Source organism: Phyllobates terribilis, unplaced genomic scaffold, assembly GCF_046119375.1.
Source record: "Phyllobates terribilis strain yellow unplaced genomic scaffold, ASM4611937v1 Scaffold_3__8_contigs__length_932513732, whole genome shotgun sequence".
NCBI classification, from domain to species: Eukaryota; Metazoa; Chordata; class Amphibia; order Anura; family Dendrobatidae; genus Phyllobates; species Phyllobates terribilis.
The window spans coordinates 752970525-752988673 of NW_027362763.1; the positions used below are offsets into that span (position 1 = coordinate 752970525).

General features: G+C 47.2%; 1 protein-coding gene and 1 long non-coding RNA gene across 2 annotated transcripts in view; one reads left to right on the forward strand and one right to left on the reverse strand.

Moving 5' to 3' along the window:
• Window positions 1-836: 836 nt before the first annotated feature.
• LOC141257550 (uncharacterized) lies at window positions 837-13090 on the reverse strand. Its single transcript, XR_012318083.1, has 3 exons — window positions 12440-13090; window positions 4665-4817; window positions 837-2523 (listed from the first exon to the last, which is right to left on the reverse strand). It is a non-coding gene; the product is annotated as an uncharacterized lncRNA (long non-coding RNA).
• Window positions 13091-16428: 3338 nt separating this feature from the next.
• The window catches only part of APLF (aprataxin and PNKP like factor), a 236393-nt gene continuing 234672 nt past the window's right edge, over window positions 16429-18149 (forward strand). The window contains exon 1 of the mRNA XM_073672188.1: window positions 16429-16772. Within this exon, the coding sequence (XP_073528289.1) occupies window positions 16680-16772 (93 nt within the window). The 5' untranslated portion in view covers window positions 16429-16679. The remainder of the gene's footprint in view (window positions 16773-18149) is intronic.

Here is an 18149-nt window from a genome sequence, read left to right on the forward strand (position 1 = left end):
CATGCTCTTGCATTCCAAGAAAACAAAGCAGATGCTAAGTTGTATCATCATCATGGTCCTTACCTTGGCACTCTCAACTCCCCTGATGGAGAAGCCAGGAGGTAGGATATGCGCCAAAACGCTGACCACCTCAGGCCTAGCCGCTACTACATACATGCTCTTGCATTCCAAGAAAACAAAGCAGATGCTAACTTGTATCATCATCACGGTCCTCACCTTGGCACTCTCAACTCCCCTGATGGAGAAGCCAGGGCCCACCGGAGGAGTCTGGTTCTCTGGAGGGCTCGTCCAATGCTGCCCTAAAGCAGGCCGAGCTAAGAAAAGTGTGTGGGGGGATGTTCCAAGGAGAAATAGGGGCGGCTGGGGACCGTTTATGGACACCCGGCTGCCCCCAGGCGGCTGGGGACCGTGTGTGGAGACCAGGTCGCGGGGTGGCTGGGGACAGAGTATGGACACCCGGCCGCCCCCTGGCGGCTGGGGACCTAGTGTGGACCCCCGGCCGCCGGGGGCTGGGGACTGAGTATGGATTCCAGGCCGCCAACGCAGCCATGACGTGGTGGCCAGATTCCACCTCCACATGCCTAAAAGGCCCAATTTCAAGTGCAAGCAAGCAAGCAGTATGGTATTGCATATAAACAATTGAACCGAACTCTATGGCCAATCATTAACACCATACTAGGTAGTCAGGGTACTCCCAATTTACATACATAGCCTACAAAAATAATGAAGTATAATCCCAAAAGAGAGTATAGGACAATTACTAAATTGTATTAAAACAATGATTTTATTAGATATACATATTAAAATGAGAGCAAAATATTAAAAATAGTAGGTCACTGGGGGGAGATACACAAAAACAGAGCAGCAACCACGTATAGATCTACATGGGGTCATCTGAATACACTTATACAATGGTTCTACTGCTGTACATAGTTGACTATATCCATTCAAGGCAGATATATTAAATATGTATGTCAAATATTAAAAGAAAGTATCTATGGTCAACAGTATGGTCAACAGTATATTAACGCAGAAACCTCCAAATGTAGAGTATCAAGGAAGGATTCCAGTCAATGCAGAGAAGTGACAAGCCATGTCTCAGTGAGACCAGATGACTTTGCGTTCTGCTTCCTCGTGGGGCTGTGTTTGTGATAGTGGATCGCCATCTTTATATACCCCACTCAATTAAATCCAGGATACACACGCTGGTGTGCGGGGCGCATGCGCGATGACTCCCGCGTCACTTTCGGCTAGTTCGGAAGCCGTGTGGGACGCAGCGGGATAGACGTCACACCGCGCATGCGTCGCTCAGCGGTGGCCATATTAAGTAAGGGACAAGAGATGGGCAGTCGTCTTTCTAAGGTATAGTATGGGTCAGAAGGCATCAACAAAAAAACAGGTCACCAACAATTCATTGTATATATGACAATATATCATATCCCATATTTCATGAACATAACTATTTCTCAATCAAATATCACTGTGCAGATAGAAATGCTGGTAAACGATGAATCTTGCGATGTAATTCATGTTCACAGGTACATACATACATAGCCTACAGGTACACACATACATAGCCTACAAAAATAATGAAGTATAATCCCAAAAGAGAGTATAGGACAATTACTAAATTGTATTAAAACAATGATTTTATTAGATATACATATTAAAATGAGAGCAAAATATTAAAAATAGTAGGTCACTGGGGGGAGATACACAAAAACAGAGCAGCAACCACGTATAGATCTACATGGGGTCATCTGAATACACTTATACAATGGTTCTACTGCTGTACATAGTTGACTATATCCATTCAAGGCAGATATATTAAATATGTATGTCAAATATTAAAAGAAAGTATCTATGGTCAACAGTATGGTCAACAGTATATTAACGCAGAAACCTCCAAATGTAGAGTATCAAGGAAGGATTCCAGTCAATGCAGAGAAGTGACAAGCCATGTCTCAGTGAGACCAGATGACTTTGCGTTCTGCTTCCTCGTGGGGCTGTGTTTGTGATAGTGGATCGCCATCTTTATATACCCCACTCAATTAAATCCAGGATACACACGCTGGTGTGCGGGGCGCATGCGCGATGACTCCCGCGTCACTTCCGGCTAGTTTGGAAGCCGTGTGGGACGCAGCGGGATAGACGTCACACCGCGCATGCGTCGCTCAGCGGTGGCCATATTAAGTAAGGGACAAGAGATGGGCAGTCGTCTTTCTAAGGTATAGTATGGGTCAGAAGGCATCAACAAAAAAACAGGTCACCAACAATTCATTGTATATATGACAATATATCATATCCCATATTTCATGAACATAACTATTTCTCAATCAAATATCACTGTGCAGATAGAAATGCTGGTAAACGATGAATCTTGCGATGTAATTCATGTTCACAGGTATATCAGTAGAAGAACTAGTCCCATATAGATCAATAGAAACACTTGTCCCTCACAGGTCCACAGATCCTGGAAGTGGTCCAGATAAATAGCATAAAGATGGCACCGTAGTGTAACTACTATAAAAAAATGCAATATGTTAAAATCCACACAATAAAAACAAAGGGAAAGAGACACATCAATCTAAAGGAACGAGGCAAAACTATTTTGTTAATTTAAGCCCCTAGGGGTCATCGTGTCCAAGGTGGCTATCCAGCGACACTCCCGCTGCGCCAAAATTCGCTTGTAATTACCTCCCCTAGTGCCAAGATGTACTTGGTCAATGCCTCTAAATTTGAGACAAGAGGGGTCGCAATCATGGCACAGTCTGAAGTGTCGCGGGATAGTTTTGAGTGACATTACGTCAGGGGTCTCACGTGCTGCCGTCACATCTCTAATATGTTCCCTTACCCGGACTCGGAATTCTCTCGATGTAAGTCCTACATAGCTCAGATTACATGAGCACGTTGCCACATAGACAATGTACGTAGAGCTACAGCAGATATAGTGTGTAATTTTAAAGCTACTAGACCCATCTGCAGAGGAAAAGGACGTAGCACGAACTATACTTTTGCAGGCCAAGCAAGACCCACAGGGATAGCATCCCGATCTCCGTTTCCCAACCCCAAATAGGGTGGGGATGGCAGCGACATAGTGGCTTCTAACCAAAGCATCCTTCAGGCTTTTGCCCCTCCTGGCTGTCATCATGGGTCTGTCCTGTAGGATTTTATTTAATGTGGGTTCAGTTTTGAGGACAGACCAGTGTTTAGTTAAAATCTCTCGTATTTCGTACCAACGACTATTAAAAGTCGATAAAAATCTAATAGGGGGGGTCTCTCTCAGATTATTTGTTAGAATTAGTTAGGAGAAGGTCTCGTGGAGTTCTCCTTGCATGCCTGTAGCCTTTTTTGATGCTACGCTCACTGTACCCACGCTCACGAAATCTCTGGCTAAGGTCCCGGGCCTGGGCCTCGAAAACTGCATCGGTAGAACAGATGCGTTTCATTCTCAGGTACTGTCCAATAGGAATGGCCTGAATTGTTGAATGTGTATGAGAAGATGTTGCATGTAATAATGAATTAACTGATGTCTCTTTGCAAAAAACATCGGTTTGTATCAGGCCATCCTGCTGGACAGTAATCCGGATGTCCAAAAAATCGATCCGATTACTATCACACTTATATGTCAGTCTAATGTTACGATCATTATGATTTAAAGAAGCAATAAAGTTTCGAAGCCCAGACTCGGGACCCTGCGAGATAATGAAGACGTCATCAATAAACCTATACCAGCACTGCACATGGGAGGCGGCGCCCGCTCCATCCCCGAAAATCTCCCTCTCCCAGAAGCCGAGGAAGAGATTAGCATAGGATGGCGTGCACGCCGCGCCCATTGCAGTGCCCCGTTTTTGTAAGAAGAATCTGTCCTTAAATGTAAAAAAATTGTGAGTGAGCACGAATTGTAATAATTCCAGGATCAGTGCGCGAAGCAAAGTATCCAGGTCACTGGCGTCAAGGAAGAACTCCACGGCCCGCAATCCATCCTCATGTCCTATACTAGTGTAAAGAGATTCAACATCGACTGCCACCAAAAACATGTCCACCTCAAGATACAGACCATCAATTTTCCTAAGGACGTCCCTAGTGTCCCTGACATAAGATGGCAGCGTTTCAACCAATGGATGAAGGTAATATTCAATAAATTTGCATACTGGATCACACAGCCCTCCAATGCCAGAGACAATGGGACGTCCTGGAGGCTCCATAGAATTTTTATGAATTTTGGGAAGCAGGTAAAAAGTTGGGACTATTGGGCACTTCACACAGAGGCCATCAAAGATTTTTTCAGGAATAATTCCCTGCTCATAAGCCCTTTCCAGAATTTCAAAAAGTTCAGCTGAAAAGGCTGACAATGGGTTATTTGGTAGGGAGATGTATGATGTACGATCCCGAAGCTGTCTAAATGCTTCTTTCTCATATTTCATAACTGGCCAGACCACGACATTCCCTCCCTTATCCGCAGGTTTAAAGACCACATCTTTAAGGGATTGTAACTCCCTAAGTGCTTTCCGCTGTCCATGGGTAAGGTTATCATTCCTAGACCCCCCCGGACAGGGTCCTAAGGTCATCCATGACAAGTTTATTAAAGATCTCCACTTGTGGACAAAGGGAGAAGGGAGGGAAGGTGGTGGATCTGACCAGGACAGAGGTAGGGAAAGTACCTGTAGGGACTGAGACACTCTCCCCTTCCAATTCCTCTAAAGCTGACAAAGCCTCTCTTTCCATGGTTGTATTCAGATTGACATCACGTGTAGGTTTGGTGTGCAGTTTCCGCAGAATTACTTTCCTCAGGAACAGTTGTAAGTCTTTCAGTACTAGGAAAAAATTATAACTGTTAGTGGGAACAAAGGTTAAACCCAATGATAAGACCTCTCTTTGATTATCAGACAGTACATGGGTAGAGAGATTGATTACCTCCAAATTGTTAGATTTGGATTTTTTCTCCAGAGATTGTGGGGGAGTTAGTTTCCATTTAAAGTTAGATTTCCCCTTCCATTGTCCGGGATACCTCTCACCCGAAGATTTTGTACTGCTGCTACCAGTATGGTACTGCAGCCTGGGGGTGGGTGGGTGGGTGGCAGGCTGCATACTTGCGCTTGCATTGCAAGGAATGGGAGAGGTACAATTGAACACTGCCCTGGGACAAGGACTTGAACGGGGATAGTTGCAAGTCTGCAACGACAGGTGCAGGGTGGGAGGCATCTTCACATGTACCATGAACAGGGGTTTGGCATGCACACACTACAGCAGAATAGGCTGTCCTTCACACTAAATGCACTGGGGAGGGCACAGGTAATGTTTTGGTATGCGCGCTTAATCTTATGTATAAGGCACACCGGGACAAATAGGGGCGGCTGGGGACTGAGTATGGATACTTCGCTGCCGAAGCAGCCATGAGGCAGTGGCCAGCTTCGGCCTCCTCCAAACTAAAAGGCCCCATTTCAAGTGCAAGCTAGCAGTATGGCATTACAGCCTGGGGGTGGGTGGGTGGCAGGCTGCACACTTACGCTTGCATTAAAAGAAAACAAAGCAGATGCTAACTTCTATCATCATCATGCTCCTCACCTTGGCACTCTCAACTCCCCTGATGGAGAAGCCAGGGCCCACCGGAGGAGTCTGGTTCTCTGGTGGACTCGTCCAATGCTGCCCTAAAGCAGGCCGGCCTAAAAAAAATTTGTGTGGGGATGTTCCAAGGAGAAATAGGGGCGGCTGGGGACCGTTTATGGACACCCGGCTGCCCCCAGGCGGCTGGGGACCGTGTGTGGACACCCGGCTGCCCCTTGGCGGCTGGGGACCGAGTGTGGACACCTGGCCGCCGGGGACTGAGTATGGATACCAGGCTGCCAACGCAGCCATGACGGGGTGGCCAGATTCCACCTCCACATGCCTAAAAGGCCCAATTTCAAGTGCAAGCAAGTAGTATGGTATTGCAGCCTGGGGATGGGTGGGTGGTTGGCTGCATATTTGCGCTTGCATTGCAAGGAATGGGGGAGGTACAATTGAACACTGCCCTGGGACAAGAACTTGCACGGGGATAGTTGTAAGTCTGCATCTTCTGATGCGGCAAGGATCACTTATGATGGGCACACTTTTAGGCAGTGACCTGGGTGTCAGAGATGCTTCCAGGGGTCTTCCCCATGCTGTTCCTATGTCTTTTCAGCACTGTATGCATGTGTCACACAGCACATGGCCAGATAAGGTTGTAAAATGTTAAAATGACATTTCCCGGTGAATGCATTTGTCACGGTTGAAAGCAATACAAAAGTGCAAAAACGCATAAAAAATGCTACTTGTGAACATAGGCCAAGGTGTGGAGGAGTATTTTTGTTTTTGGTTATTTATTTTACCTTATACACAAGTCTTTACCCTGGAAAGGAACTTCCTTAACATATTTCACAGGAAAGCAGTTTCAGTTTCGTTTTTGAACGTTTTATTGTGAGCCCTTAAAAGTGGCTTAATACCTCTGACCACGTTGTTGACAGCAGTGACCTGGGGGTCAGAAATGCTTCCTGGGGCGATCCCCATGCTGTCCCCATGTCATTTGAGCACTGTCACTATCGTTTTGGGCACTTGTTAGGCTTTTAAAAGACTGCCGGGGGTGCCGCCGCAAAAATGCTCGGGTCTCCCATAGACTAACATTGGGCTCGTTGCTCGGGTCGAGCACCCGAATATCACGGCGAGCTCGGCCCGAGCATCGAGCACCCAAGCATTTTAGTGTTCGCTCAACACTATTCCTAAACAATGAGACAATATGAAGCCTGAGTGGAATTTCCTAAGTGACCATTGTAGGCAAGCTCCACCCATGGAAATAAACTATCCAAGTAACCCCCACTAGTTGCATGAAAAGGAGTCATGTGTCTCCAAGTAGAATGGCACAACTCCCAACTCTTACAGAGCAGAAGGAGGCACAAACTAAGCGGCACGCTAATTTTAACCACAACCCAAGCCACACCCATTTACCACTTCTCTCTATAATTTCAGTGTCAGTGTGGACATCATAGCAGTGACGGACATTCAGCTGACACCAGGGACTGCGGGGAGTAGACTCAGTTCCGGGACTTTCCTGCTGTATCCGGGACGGTTGAGACCTATGGATTTAGGTGTCCGCACCAAAATACACAATAATTTTTATGCATTTTCTTCACTTATTTTATGTGTTTTTGGTGCATATTTGGAGCAGCGTTTATAATGTGTGTAACGGGACGGGTGGTGGAACCATTGTGCCACGGTGCAAGGAAAGACCGGAGGACTGTAACTAGGTGCCTCACCGAATATGACCTTAGATCTATGGCTGCTTAACGATCCATGATCCAAGGAGAGGGATGAGGAAGGTGGGCCAGGTTCTACTCCAGTACTGACCTTGGATGATAGGCACCTGACCCCCAAGAACTGGAGGCAGGTACTGACCGACTCGGCTGATGGACAGGCAGGCGGGCACGGCTGATAGACAGGCAGGCCGGCTCAGCTGATAAATAGGCAGACGGGCTCGGCTGATAGACAGGAAGGCGGGCAAGTACAGGAACTGGGACCTGACACTAAAGAACGTGTTAACACCAAACAAACAATTTGCACAGGCACCTCCATATTGGAGGAGGTGCCTTAAATAGCCAGAGTCCTCTGGCCATTGGCCGGGGACACTTTTGGACGGCCCGTGCAGTCCATTTAAGAGGAGGTGAGCGCGCGCCCTAAGCACAGTGCCCGGGGATCTGCGCACCATGAGCGCACCCTGGGCTGTGATAGCTTGGAGGGTGGACACCAGAGTGGGACCCTCCAGCCGAGGGGGTAAATGGATCGGCGTCTCTGCCGTGGAGGAACTACAATGTGTTTTTTATACTACAGAAAAGCTTTTATTCTGCATTTAAAAAAAGGAACTGTGTTTTACGTGCGTTTTTTTTAGGGTATGTGCACACGATCCGTGTCCACTGCGGATTGGACGCAGCGCAAGGGTGCTGCGTGCAATCCACAGTGACCAGATGTTACAGCATAGTGGATGGGATTTATACAAATCCCATGCCCACTATGCCTCTGCGGCACACCCGCGGAAACTGACATGCGGTGCGTCTTTCCAGACCGCAGCATGTCAATTTTTGCTGCGGGTCCGCATTCGGGCTTTCCCCATAGACCTAACCTCTATGGGGAAAGCCCGCTTGTGAGAAAAAAAAAAAGGGCCGCCGCTCATTTCCATAATGAGCGGAAGGCCGGAGGTGGCTCGTCCACAGGCTTGGGGCTGCAGTCGGCTCCGGGTCGTGTGGACGTAGCCTTAGGCTCTCCATAGAGGCCTCTAGAGAAAAAAAGCACCACAACACCACAATTCAGCAGCATCTTTAGGGCTCGCTCACACTAGTTTATAATACAGAGGATTGCAATGCGAGAAAACATCGCATTACACTCTGACCAATGTTCTTCAATGAGGTAGTGCTCATCTGCAAGTTTTTCTTGGGTCTAAGCGGCATCAGGAAACAATTGCAGCATGCTGCGATTCACTGCATATATCAGTTGGGACTGGTGTAGAAGTAACACAGCATTCATGAAAAGAAACATCATACCAACAGTAAAATATGGTGTTGGTAGTTTGATGGATGGTCTGGGGCAGTTTTGCTGCTTCAGGACCTGGAAGACTTGCTGTGGTAAATGGAACCATCAATTCTACCAAAATGTCTACCAAAAAATCCTGAAGGAGAATGTCCGGCCATCTGTTTAGGACCTCAAGCTTAAGCGCACTTGAGTTATGCAGCAGGACAATGATCCAAAACACACCAGCAAGTCCACCTCTCAATGGCTTAAGAAAAAAAAATTAAGACTTTGGAGTGGCCTAGTCAAAGTCCTGACCTTAATCCAATTGAGATGCTGTGGCATGACCTTAAAATGGTGGTTCATGCTCGGAAACCCTCCAATGTCGCTGAATTACAAAGATGAGTGGCCAAAATTCCTCCAGAGCATTGTAGAAGACTCATTGCCAGTTATAGCAAATGCTTGATTGCAGTTGTTGCTGCTAAGGGCGGCCCAACCAGTTATTAGGTTTAAGGGGCAATCACTTTTTCACACTGGGCCCTGTAGGTTTAGATGTCTTTTTCCCTTAATAATAAAGACCTTCATTTAAAAACTGCATTTTGTCTTTACTTGTGTTATCTTTGTCTAATATTTAAATTTATTTTGTGATCTGAAATATTTAAGTGTGAAAAACATGCATATTTGACTGGCTCAATTGAAATAAATTGGTCAAAAACGCGACAAAAACACAGAAAGAATGGACAGCGGGTCACAGGCATTGGCTGATGAGAGACTACACCTCCCATCGGCCTACGGCTGCTGCCGCTGGTAACAGCGAGAGCAGGAGTCGCTGATGGGAGCTGCCATCAGCTGGCGCCTGTGCTCAGTGCAAAAAAAAAAGTTAAAATAAATATTAAAATAAAAACCACCATCTACTCACCTATGCGCCGTAATCCTGAGTGTCCCACGGTGATCGGATTACCCGGCAGCATTCTATACACTGACAGGAGTGCGATCGATCCTGTGTCAGTGCATAGCGCTGAGCTGCCGGGAGAGAGGTCCCCGGAGTTCAATCAGCTGATGAGCTCCGGTGACCTCACTTACTGCATTGACGCTGCATGAGAAAATTCTTACGCAGCGGTGGTGCCGTGAGGTCACCAGAGCGCATCAGCTGATTGAACTCTGGTGACCTCTCTCCCGGCAGCTCAGTGCTATGCACTGACACAGGAGTGATTACACTTCTGTGACAGTGTATAGCCTGCTGTCCTCTAGAACAGTCACACCAGTGATTGCTGATGTGACTGCTCTAGAAGTGACCCAGATCTTCGTGGGACACTCTGGATTATTTCATCACGTAGGACAGGTGAGGGATATGGTTATTTTTTTTACAGATGACAATGGCTTCAAATCGCTTTCGTCAGGTACACAGAAACGTGCATCGGGGTGGGAACATACCGTGGATGTAGCAAGTTACTCATGCCACAGGCGCAGGTATATATCTTTTTGTATTTATTCCATTTGGCACATGTTGTATAGTCATAGTTGAAGCCTCCTTACATAGAGATTATCTATAGGCACAGTATTATAATATTGATTGGCTGGCACTTGCACAATTTATACCGTATGGATTTATATTTCAAGTGCATGTACATATGTGACGCCCAGCTGCGCTTGGTATCACAGATCCTAGAAGTGTGCATTGATGGATTCCTCCACAAGAGGCCCCCATAAACATTCACACATCTCCCCCTTCCACCTCAGGCCAGCAGAGGGAGCCCGTTAGGGATATAAATAGGGAAGGTGGAGCCAGGCAGTTCAGTTCCTCTGAAGAGTTCCTGCAGTAGAGAGGCCTGAGAGAGGTTAGTCTGCAGAGGAGCTCAGTCTAGTTTAGAGAACTCAGCTAATAGTTCCACAGTGGAGCACGAGGCTCCTGCTAGCTAGATTCAGTGAGCTCAGTTAGAGCTTAAGGTGTGCCGGCACCATAAGATCGGTGAAGCGCGGCAAGCTGCCGTTAGTGTGAGTAGCCTAGTGAGGGCCCGAGTAGGCCGAAGGCGAGTGGAGAGTTAGTACGTAGGGGGCAGAGTAGCATAACTAGCTCACCCCGAAGAAGTTACCGGACACCGGGTCCGAGCTTACAGGGATCTTTATGACCCAGTAAGGCATAACCGGAATCCCTGGAGAACTACAGGTCCCAGGATCACTAAAGTGCTGATACGTAACAGAGCAGGGAGACACATAGGCCCTGCAAGCTAAGGAGCGTGTACTCCAAGAAAAGGCCCTACCACAAGGTCAGCCAGCGCAGGACAGAGACAAAGTTAGGCCTAGCTCCAGGCAGGTCAGAAACTTACTACGCAGAGGCAAGAAACAGGAGGCCCTACACCCGCTCATTGGGGAGGATCCTGACATGCACCCTTCACCCTACAGTGTTCCGGGATGTGCCTGAATTTCCATCAATAAAAGGTACTGAAGTGACTACCGTGTCCGTCCGCGTTCTTGCTCTGACCAGGCTGGGTCCCCTCTGTCCTGCATCCCCCTCTCCGTACGCTGCCCTGAGGCCTAGCTCCACCTGTGGGGAGCTATACCATCGAGCTGCCTTATCATCGGCCTCAGTAGACTGCGCAGCGCTGGTGATTCTCACCAGAAACCACAGGTGGCGTCACGAACTTTCATAAAATTAACAAGCCATCCCCCTTTTTAAAGAGTGACCCCAGGGTACGGGCCCGGGAGCCGACCACCGCGACATCCCCAAGGCCAGGCAAAGGCCCGGGTACCGAGTCATCCCCATCCCCTGGGCTAGTCACATAACATAGCAATTATTTTTCCTAGATAGGAGCCAATATATTGCTTTGTCCATCTGCACTTGCACTTTGACACTTACTTGGCCGTATGACAATTATCTTGTAAAGAACCATCTTGAGTTGTCATACCTTTATATATAATTACTATTCATAGATAGGAGCTATTATATTGCTTTGTCTATTTGCACTTGCACCTTGACATCTGTTCAGCCATATATATCATAGAATCATAGAATGGTAGAGTTAGAGGGGACCTCCTGGGTCATCTGGTCCAACCCCCTGCTCAAAGCAGGATTCACTAAATCATCTCAGACAGATATCTGTCCAGCCTCTGCTTGAAGACTTCCATTGAAGGGGAACTCACCACCTCTCGTGGCAGCCTGTTCCACTCATTGATCACCCTGTCAAAAAGTTGGCAACTACCAACTACTATGTATGGCAACTACCTTGTTTTGAAACATCTCGACTGCCATATCTTTATAGACACATTTTTTCTTAGAGGGAACCTGTGACCAGTTTTGACACTGCTGTAAACACATCACATAGGATACACTGAGACTGCTTTATACATCATACAGGATACACTGGGACTGCTGTATATACATCATATAGGAGACACTGGGACTGCTTTATACATCATACAGGAGACACTGGGACTGCCCTATATACATCATATTGGAGACACTGGGACTGCTGTATATACATCATGTAGGAGACACTGGGACTGCTGTATATACAGCATACAGGAGACACTGGGACTGCTGTATATACATCATACAGGATAAACTGACACTTCTGTATATACATTACATAGGAGACACTGTGATTACTGCCTTCATCATAAATATGGGATGGACGCACAGAGTGCGCTAACTCCACCCACAGAGAACGTCCTGATGCTGGCACTGGGCTGTGGCTCATAGCTAGAGCTGCTGTCTGCCACCAGTGTTTAATCTATGTATGTGTGAGCAGAGAGATACTGGCCCCGCCCCTGAGAAGCCACAGAGCCGTGAAGAAAGTGTGGCCCTGTAAGGTGCCCCAGCGAGGTAGTCGTGGGCGAGCTGTAGCTACCTCTCGCTATGGCACCCTACAGACAATATGGGTCCTCCCTCTGAAGTGTGGTTGTGTATGTAGTGCTCTTCACTTACTTCAAGCCATCCGATCGCGGCTGTCTCCAGGCATTTTTCTTCTGGGACCAGGACAGCAATAATTTCAGAGGACACGAGGTTCTTAACCAGAACTTGGACTTTACTTGGGGAAGAGGAATATGTACAATATTTACAGGCAGATATAATGGATAAGGTCCGACAGGTTATCATCTCTCTCACAGGTGCTGGTAACTCCTTCAGCCCTGGTTCCCTCTTTAAGCGAAGCATCTCCGTGACTCTATCTCTAGCCCGACAGAGACTCTTCTGTAACCCCAACAGTGATCTGGATCTGATATCTCCCCCACGTCTTAGCCTGGAGTCCTATTTAACTTCCTCTGCTTCCTGCAGACTAGAAGTGCCCCGGGTCCTCAATACTTCTCTGTTGAGTTTCTCCGGCCAGCTTACAGGACTCTTGCTCTTGCGTAGGGAGGCTTTCACACTGGTGATCCCACTGTCTGAGGGTATGGAGCTCCCGTCTACCCTAGCAGCCACTTATATTCAGGCTGCCCGCACGATTCCCCGTACTGTCTCTTAATGGCCTCTGGACACTAAAACCGAGGCTTTTTGTCAATGTGCCCACCCCCTGTGAGCTGTCATCACACAGCATTAACTCACCGCTGCCTGCAACCCTGCTAGCAGACTCAACCTGACATCTGCACTCAGAACAGTGGCATCTTGTGGCCGTTTACAGGTACTGCAGCCCACAACGAATTATGCCAGGAACAAGCTCTATATCACTCAAGGCTTGATCCGGGCACTAAGTTCCCCCTTTACTCTACTGACTGGACCAGTAAAGCTAACCCCTTAACTTGGTCTACCAACAGTTCAGAGAGGTCTGACTTCAGGAACACTGCCTTTAACTATCTCAGTACCAAGGGAAGGCTAAGCCCTTCCCCACTATTACAGCCCTGCCCCTGAGGAGGAGCTACAGAGCTGGCAATGAGGCTATGTGCCCACGATGCAGAAATGAAGCAGAAAATTTCTGCAGCATTTCTGCATCTCCCTGGCAGAAAAAACGCATGCAGATTGTACATGCGGATTGTACATGCGGATTGTACATGCGGATTGTACATGCGTTTTCCTGCCAGGGACAAGCGGATGTGAAGCGTTCTTCACATGCATTTCCGCATGCGGGTTGTCAAGCGCTTTCCAAGCGATTTTAGCATCACATGTAAAGTGCTTGTCAACTAGGTCACACTATATAAATCCATGCAAACAGCATGGATTTATATAGTGTGACCGTAAGAATGTTTAAAAATAAAAAAATAAACCTATACTTACCTTCTGATGGCCTGGCGTGTGTTGCTGCGCTTCTTCCTGGCTGCCAGCTGATTGCGGGACACTGAACTGAAAGACCTGCCGTCACATGACTGTGACGTCACCGCAGGTCCTTCAGTCCTGCCCGCAAGCACAGGGAAGGAGACCGGGGGCCGTCGGAAGGTGAATATAATCTTTATTTTTTATTTTATTCTTTTTTTTTTACAGGTACAATGGTACCCAGGTCTGGATGAGAGTCTCCTCTCCTCCAGAACTGGGTACCATCCGCACATTGAAACGCATATAATCCGTGAGTACAGATGTACAGTCGCGGTTTCTATGCGTCTCAATGCAAGTCAATGGCGGGAGATTATAATGCAGTCTGCAGATCCTGCAGGGCACGTATCAGGTTAGCTAAAGCTGACAATGAATTAAGGCTTGCAAGAGATGTCAAAAGCAATAAAAAAGGATTTTGGGGGTATGTCAAAAGTAAAAGAAAAGTCAAAGATGCTATAGGATTTTTACAGGATGAAAATGGAGAAATGGTAAGAGAGGATGTTGAGAAGGCCGAACTTTTTAATTCCTATTTTGCATCTGTTTTCTCTCAGAAAGAAAATGTAACATCAACTGATCTTCACTGTCCTTTTAAAGGAATAGAGGAATCCAAGTTATCTGTAAACATAAAGATTGTGAGGGAATATTTAGCTAACATAAATGAGTTCAAGTCTCCAGGTCCAGATGAATTACACCCCAGAGTACTGAAGGAGATCGTAGAAGAAATTTTAGAACCACTCTCCATAATCTTTGAAAATTCTTGGAGAACAGGAGAAGTCCCAGAAGACTGGAGAAGAGCAAATGTTGTTCCTATCTTCAAACAGGGGAAGAAGGTGGACCCAGGGAACTATAGGCCGGTGAGTCTGACTTCTATACCAGGAAAGATCTTTGAACAAATTATTAAACAACATGTATGTAAGTACATGGATAAGAATGAAGTGATTAACCAGAGTCAGCATGGGTTTGTAACTAACAAGTCATGTCAGACTAACTTAATTTCCTTCTATGACAGAATCACTGACTGGGTGGATCAGGGAAATGCTGTAGATATAGTATATCTTGACTTCAGCAAAGCATTTGACAAAGTATCTCACACCATCCTTATTGAAAAAATGACCAAGTATGCAATGGACCAGGCAACTGTTAGGTGGATTCATAACTGGCTTAGTGATCGGACTCAAAGGGTGGTTGTAAATGGCTTCACATTCAGCTGGATGAATGTCTCAAGTGGGGTACCACAGGGCTCCGTCCTGGGACCTGTATTGTTCAACATCTTTATCAATGATTTAGATGAAGGAATTGAGGGTAAACTGATTAAATTTGCTGATGACACAAAGCTAGGAGGGATAGCTAATACTAGAGAAGAGAGAGAGAGGATTCAAAAAGACCTAAATAAACTGGAGCAGTGGGCAGCAACCAACAGAATGGTTTTTAACAGGGAAAAATGCAAAGTACTACATCTGGGCAATAAAAATGAAAAAAGCATATACAGAATGGGAGGAATAGAGCTAAGCAACAGTACATGTGAAAAAGACTTAGGTATACTAATAGATCATAGACTGAACATGAGTCAACAGTGTGATGCAGCAGCAAAAAAGGCAAATACAATTCTGGGATGTATTAACAGAAGCATACAGTCTAGATCACGTGAAGTCATTATCGGTCTTTACTCCTCTTTGGTCAGACCTCATCTGGAATACTGTGTACAGTTTTGGGCACCACATTTTAAAAAAGACATAGACAAACTGGAGCAAGTTCAGAGAAGAGCGACCAGAATGGTGACTGGTCTGCAAACCATGTCCTATGAGGAACGGTTGCAGGATTTGGGAATGTTTAGCTTGCAAAAAAGAAGACTGAGAGGAGACTTAATAGCTGTCTACAAATATGTCAAGGGCTGTCACATTGTAGAAGGATCATCTTTATTCTCATTTGCACAAGGAAAGACTAGAAGCAATGGGATGAAACTAAATGGGAGGAGACACAGATTAGATATTAGAAAAAACTTTTTGACAGTTAGGGTGATTAATGAGTGGAACAGGCTGCCACGAGAGGTGGTGAGTTCCCCTTCAATGGACGTCTTCAAACAGAGGCTGGACAGACATCGGTCTGAGATGATTTAGTGAATCCTGCTTTGAGCAGGGGGTTGGACACGATGACCCAGGAGGTCCCTTCCAACTCTACCATTCTATGATTCTATGAGTTCCGCTGCGCTTCCGCAAAATTAATGAACATGCTGCGGATTTTTGAACGCAGCATAAACGCTGCGGAAACATCCGCAGCATGGGCATAGAACATGCGGAATCCCCTTGGGGACCATGGGGTGCGGATTACCTAGCGTTTAACAAGCGTTTACGCTGCGGAAATTCCGCAGCATATACGCTTGAAAAAGCTACGTGGGCACGCAGCCTAAGAGTGAGAGGAAGTCGGGATTAAAGCCTTGATGTGCCTGACGGCAGCACTGAGCCCTCAAATCAAGACAGTCCTGCTGAATCCTGGTCCGGAGCTGGTCCCACATTTGGTTCTGACTCCTCCCACCTTTACCACATGACTGACCTATAACTCCTCCCACCTTTACCACATGACTGACCTATAACACCTCCCATCACTTCCACAGGACAGACCAAGACTCCGCCCACTGTTACCACAGGTGGCACATCCGTGACTCCGCCCATTATTGTCACGCAGCTGACCTGAGACTCCGCCCTCTTTACTAGATGGGGTCCAGTAATTCTTATGGTCCAGTTTCAGGACTAGAACGTGTTTTCATCACGTGACTCATGTTTACTTCCCGTACACCAGCTGGTCTGTGACACGGCACCACGTGACACACCAGGAAGTGCCGGCCGCTCAGCACTCAGTGAAGGGAGATTTCTGCGCTGTCTGCTGAGAGCGGTCTCCTTAGTTACTGGCGGGCTGAGCCTGGTGTGACATGTCCGGCTACCAGCTGGAGGCCACGGACGGCAGCGGAAGCCATGTTATTCCGGCGGGGGAGACTGTGGTTGGAAGAGGACCGCTCCTGGGTGTAAGTGCCGCGCAGTGTGCCCGGCGTCTGTATACTGACGAGTGTACAGCAGCGCTCCCCACTGTCCTGACACACCTGCCAGCATTACCTGGGGGGCGCCGGGAATCAGAGCATGGGGGGGGTCATAGTGCTGCGCATGTGCGGACATGTCAGTGTGTGAGCGGAGCAGGGCTGTGGAGCAGGGACTACATACACATCATAGAGCCCCAGAGCAGAAGCTCTAATTACCCCCCCCCCCCCACACACACACACACAAAAAATAAATATTTGTCGGGGTCACAGAAGAGCAGATCTCACAACTTTCCATCCGTTACTTAGTAATTTTCCTCCTGCTGAAGTCCTAGATTCCTCTTTCATTGCCCCCATAAAGTATGATGCCAATAAAAGGGCCCCACAAACACAGTATGATACCCCCATGGTGCATTCCTCCACATGCACAGTATAATGACCCTATTGTACCCCTCCTCAACTCCCCTGGCAAAGTGTGGTGACCCCAAAACAGTATAATCCCCCAACTGTGACCCCCACACAGCCCTCCATACAGTATAATGGCCCCATACAGCCCTCCATACAGTATAATGGCCCCATACAGCCCTCCATACAGTATAATGGGCCTACATACAGTACAATGGCCCCACACAGCCCTCTATACAGTATAATGGCCTGCACTAGTCCTACAAACAGTACGATGGACCCACACCTTCACACCATATAATTGCTTTTATACAGTATAATGGCCCCCCACATAGCTCTCAAAATATTATAATGGCCCCACATAGCCTTCCATACAGTATAATATGTCACCCATAATCCTCCATATAGTAAAATGCGCCCCCATAATCCTCCATATAGTATAATGCACCACCCATAATCCTCCATGTAGTATAATGCACTCCCCGTAGTCCTCCATACAGTATATTACACACCCCATAGGGTAAAATGCAGCCCCCATATAGTATAATGCACCTCACAGTCCTGCAGTATTATGAGCACCACGTACTCACTGATTTTAAAATACCGTATATTTTAAAAAAACCAACCTGAGTATAAGCCGAGGCCCCTAATTTTACCACAAAAAACTGGGAAAACATATTGACGCGAGTATAAGCCTAGGGTGGGGAATGCAGCAGCTACTGGTAAATTTCCCCATCCTGGTACTTGTGGCACCCCTCAGCCCCCAATCCTGGTACGTGTGGCACCCCTCAGCCCCCAATCCTGGTACGTGTGGCACCCCTCAGCCCCCAATCCTGGTACGTGTGGCACCCCTCAGCCCCCAATCCTGGTACGTGTGTCACCCCTCAGCCCCCAATCCTGGTACGTGTGTCACCCCTCACCCCCCAATCCTGGTACGTGTGGCACCCCTCACCCCACACACAA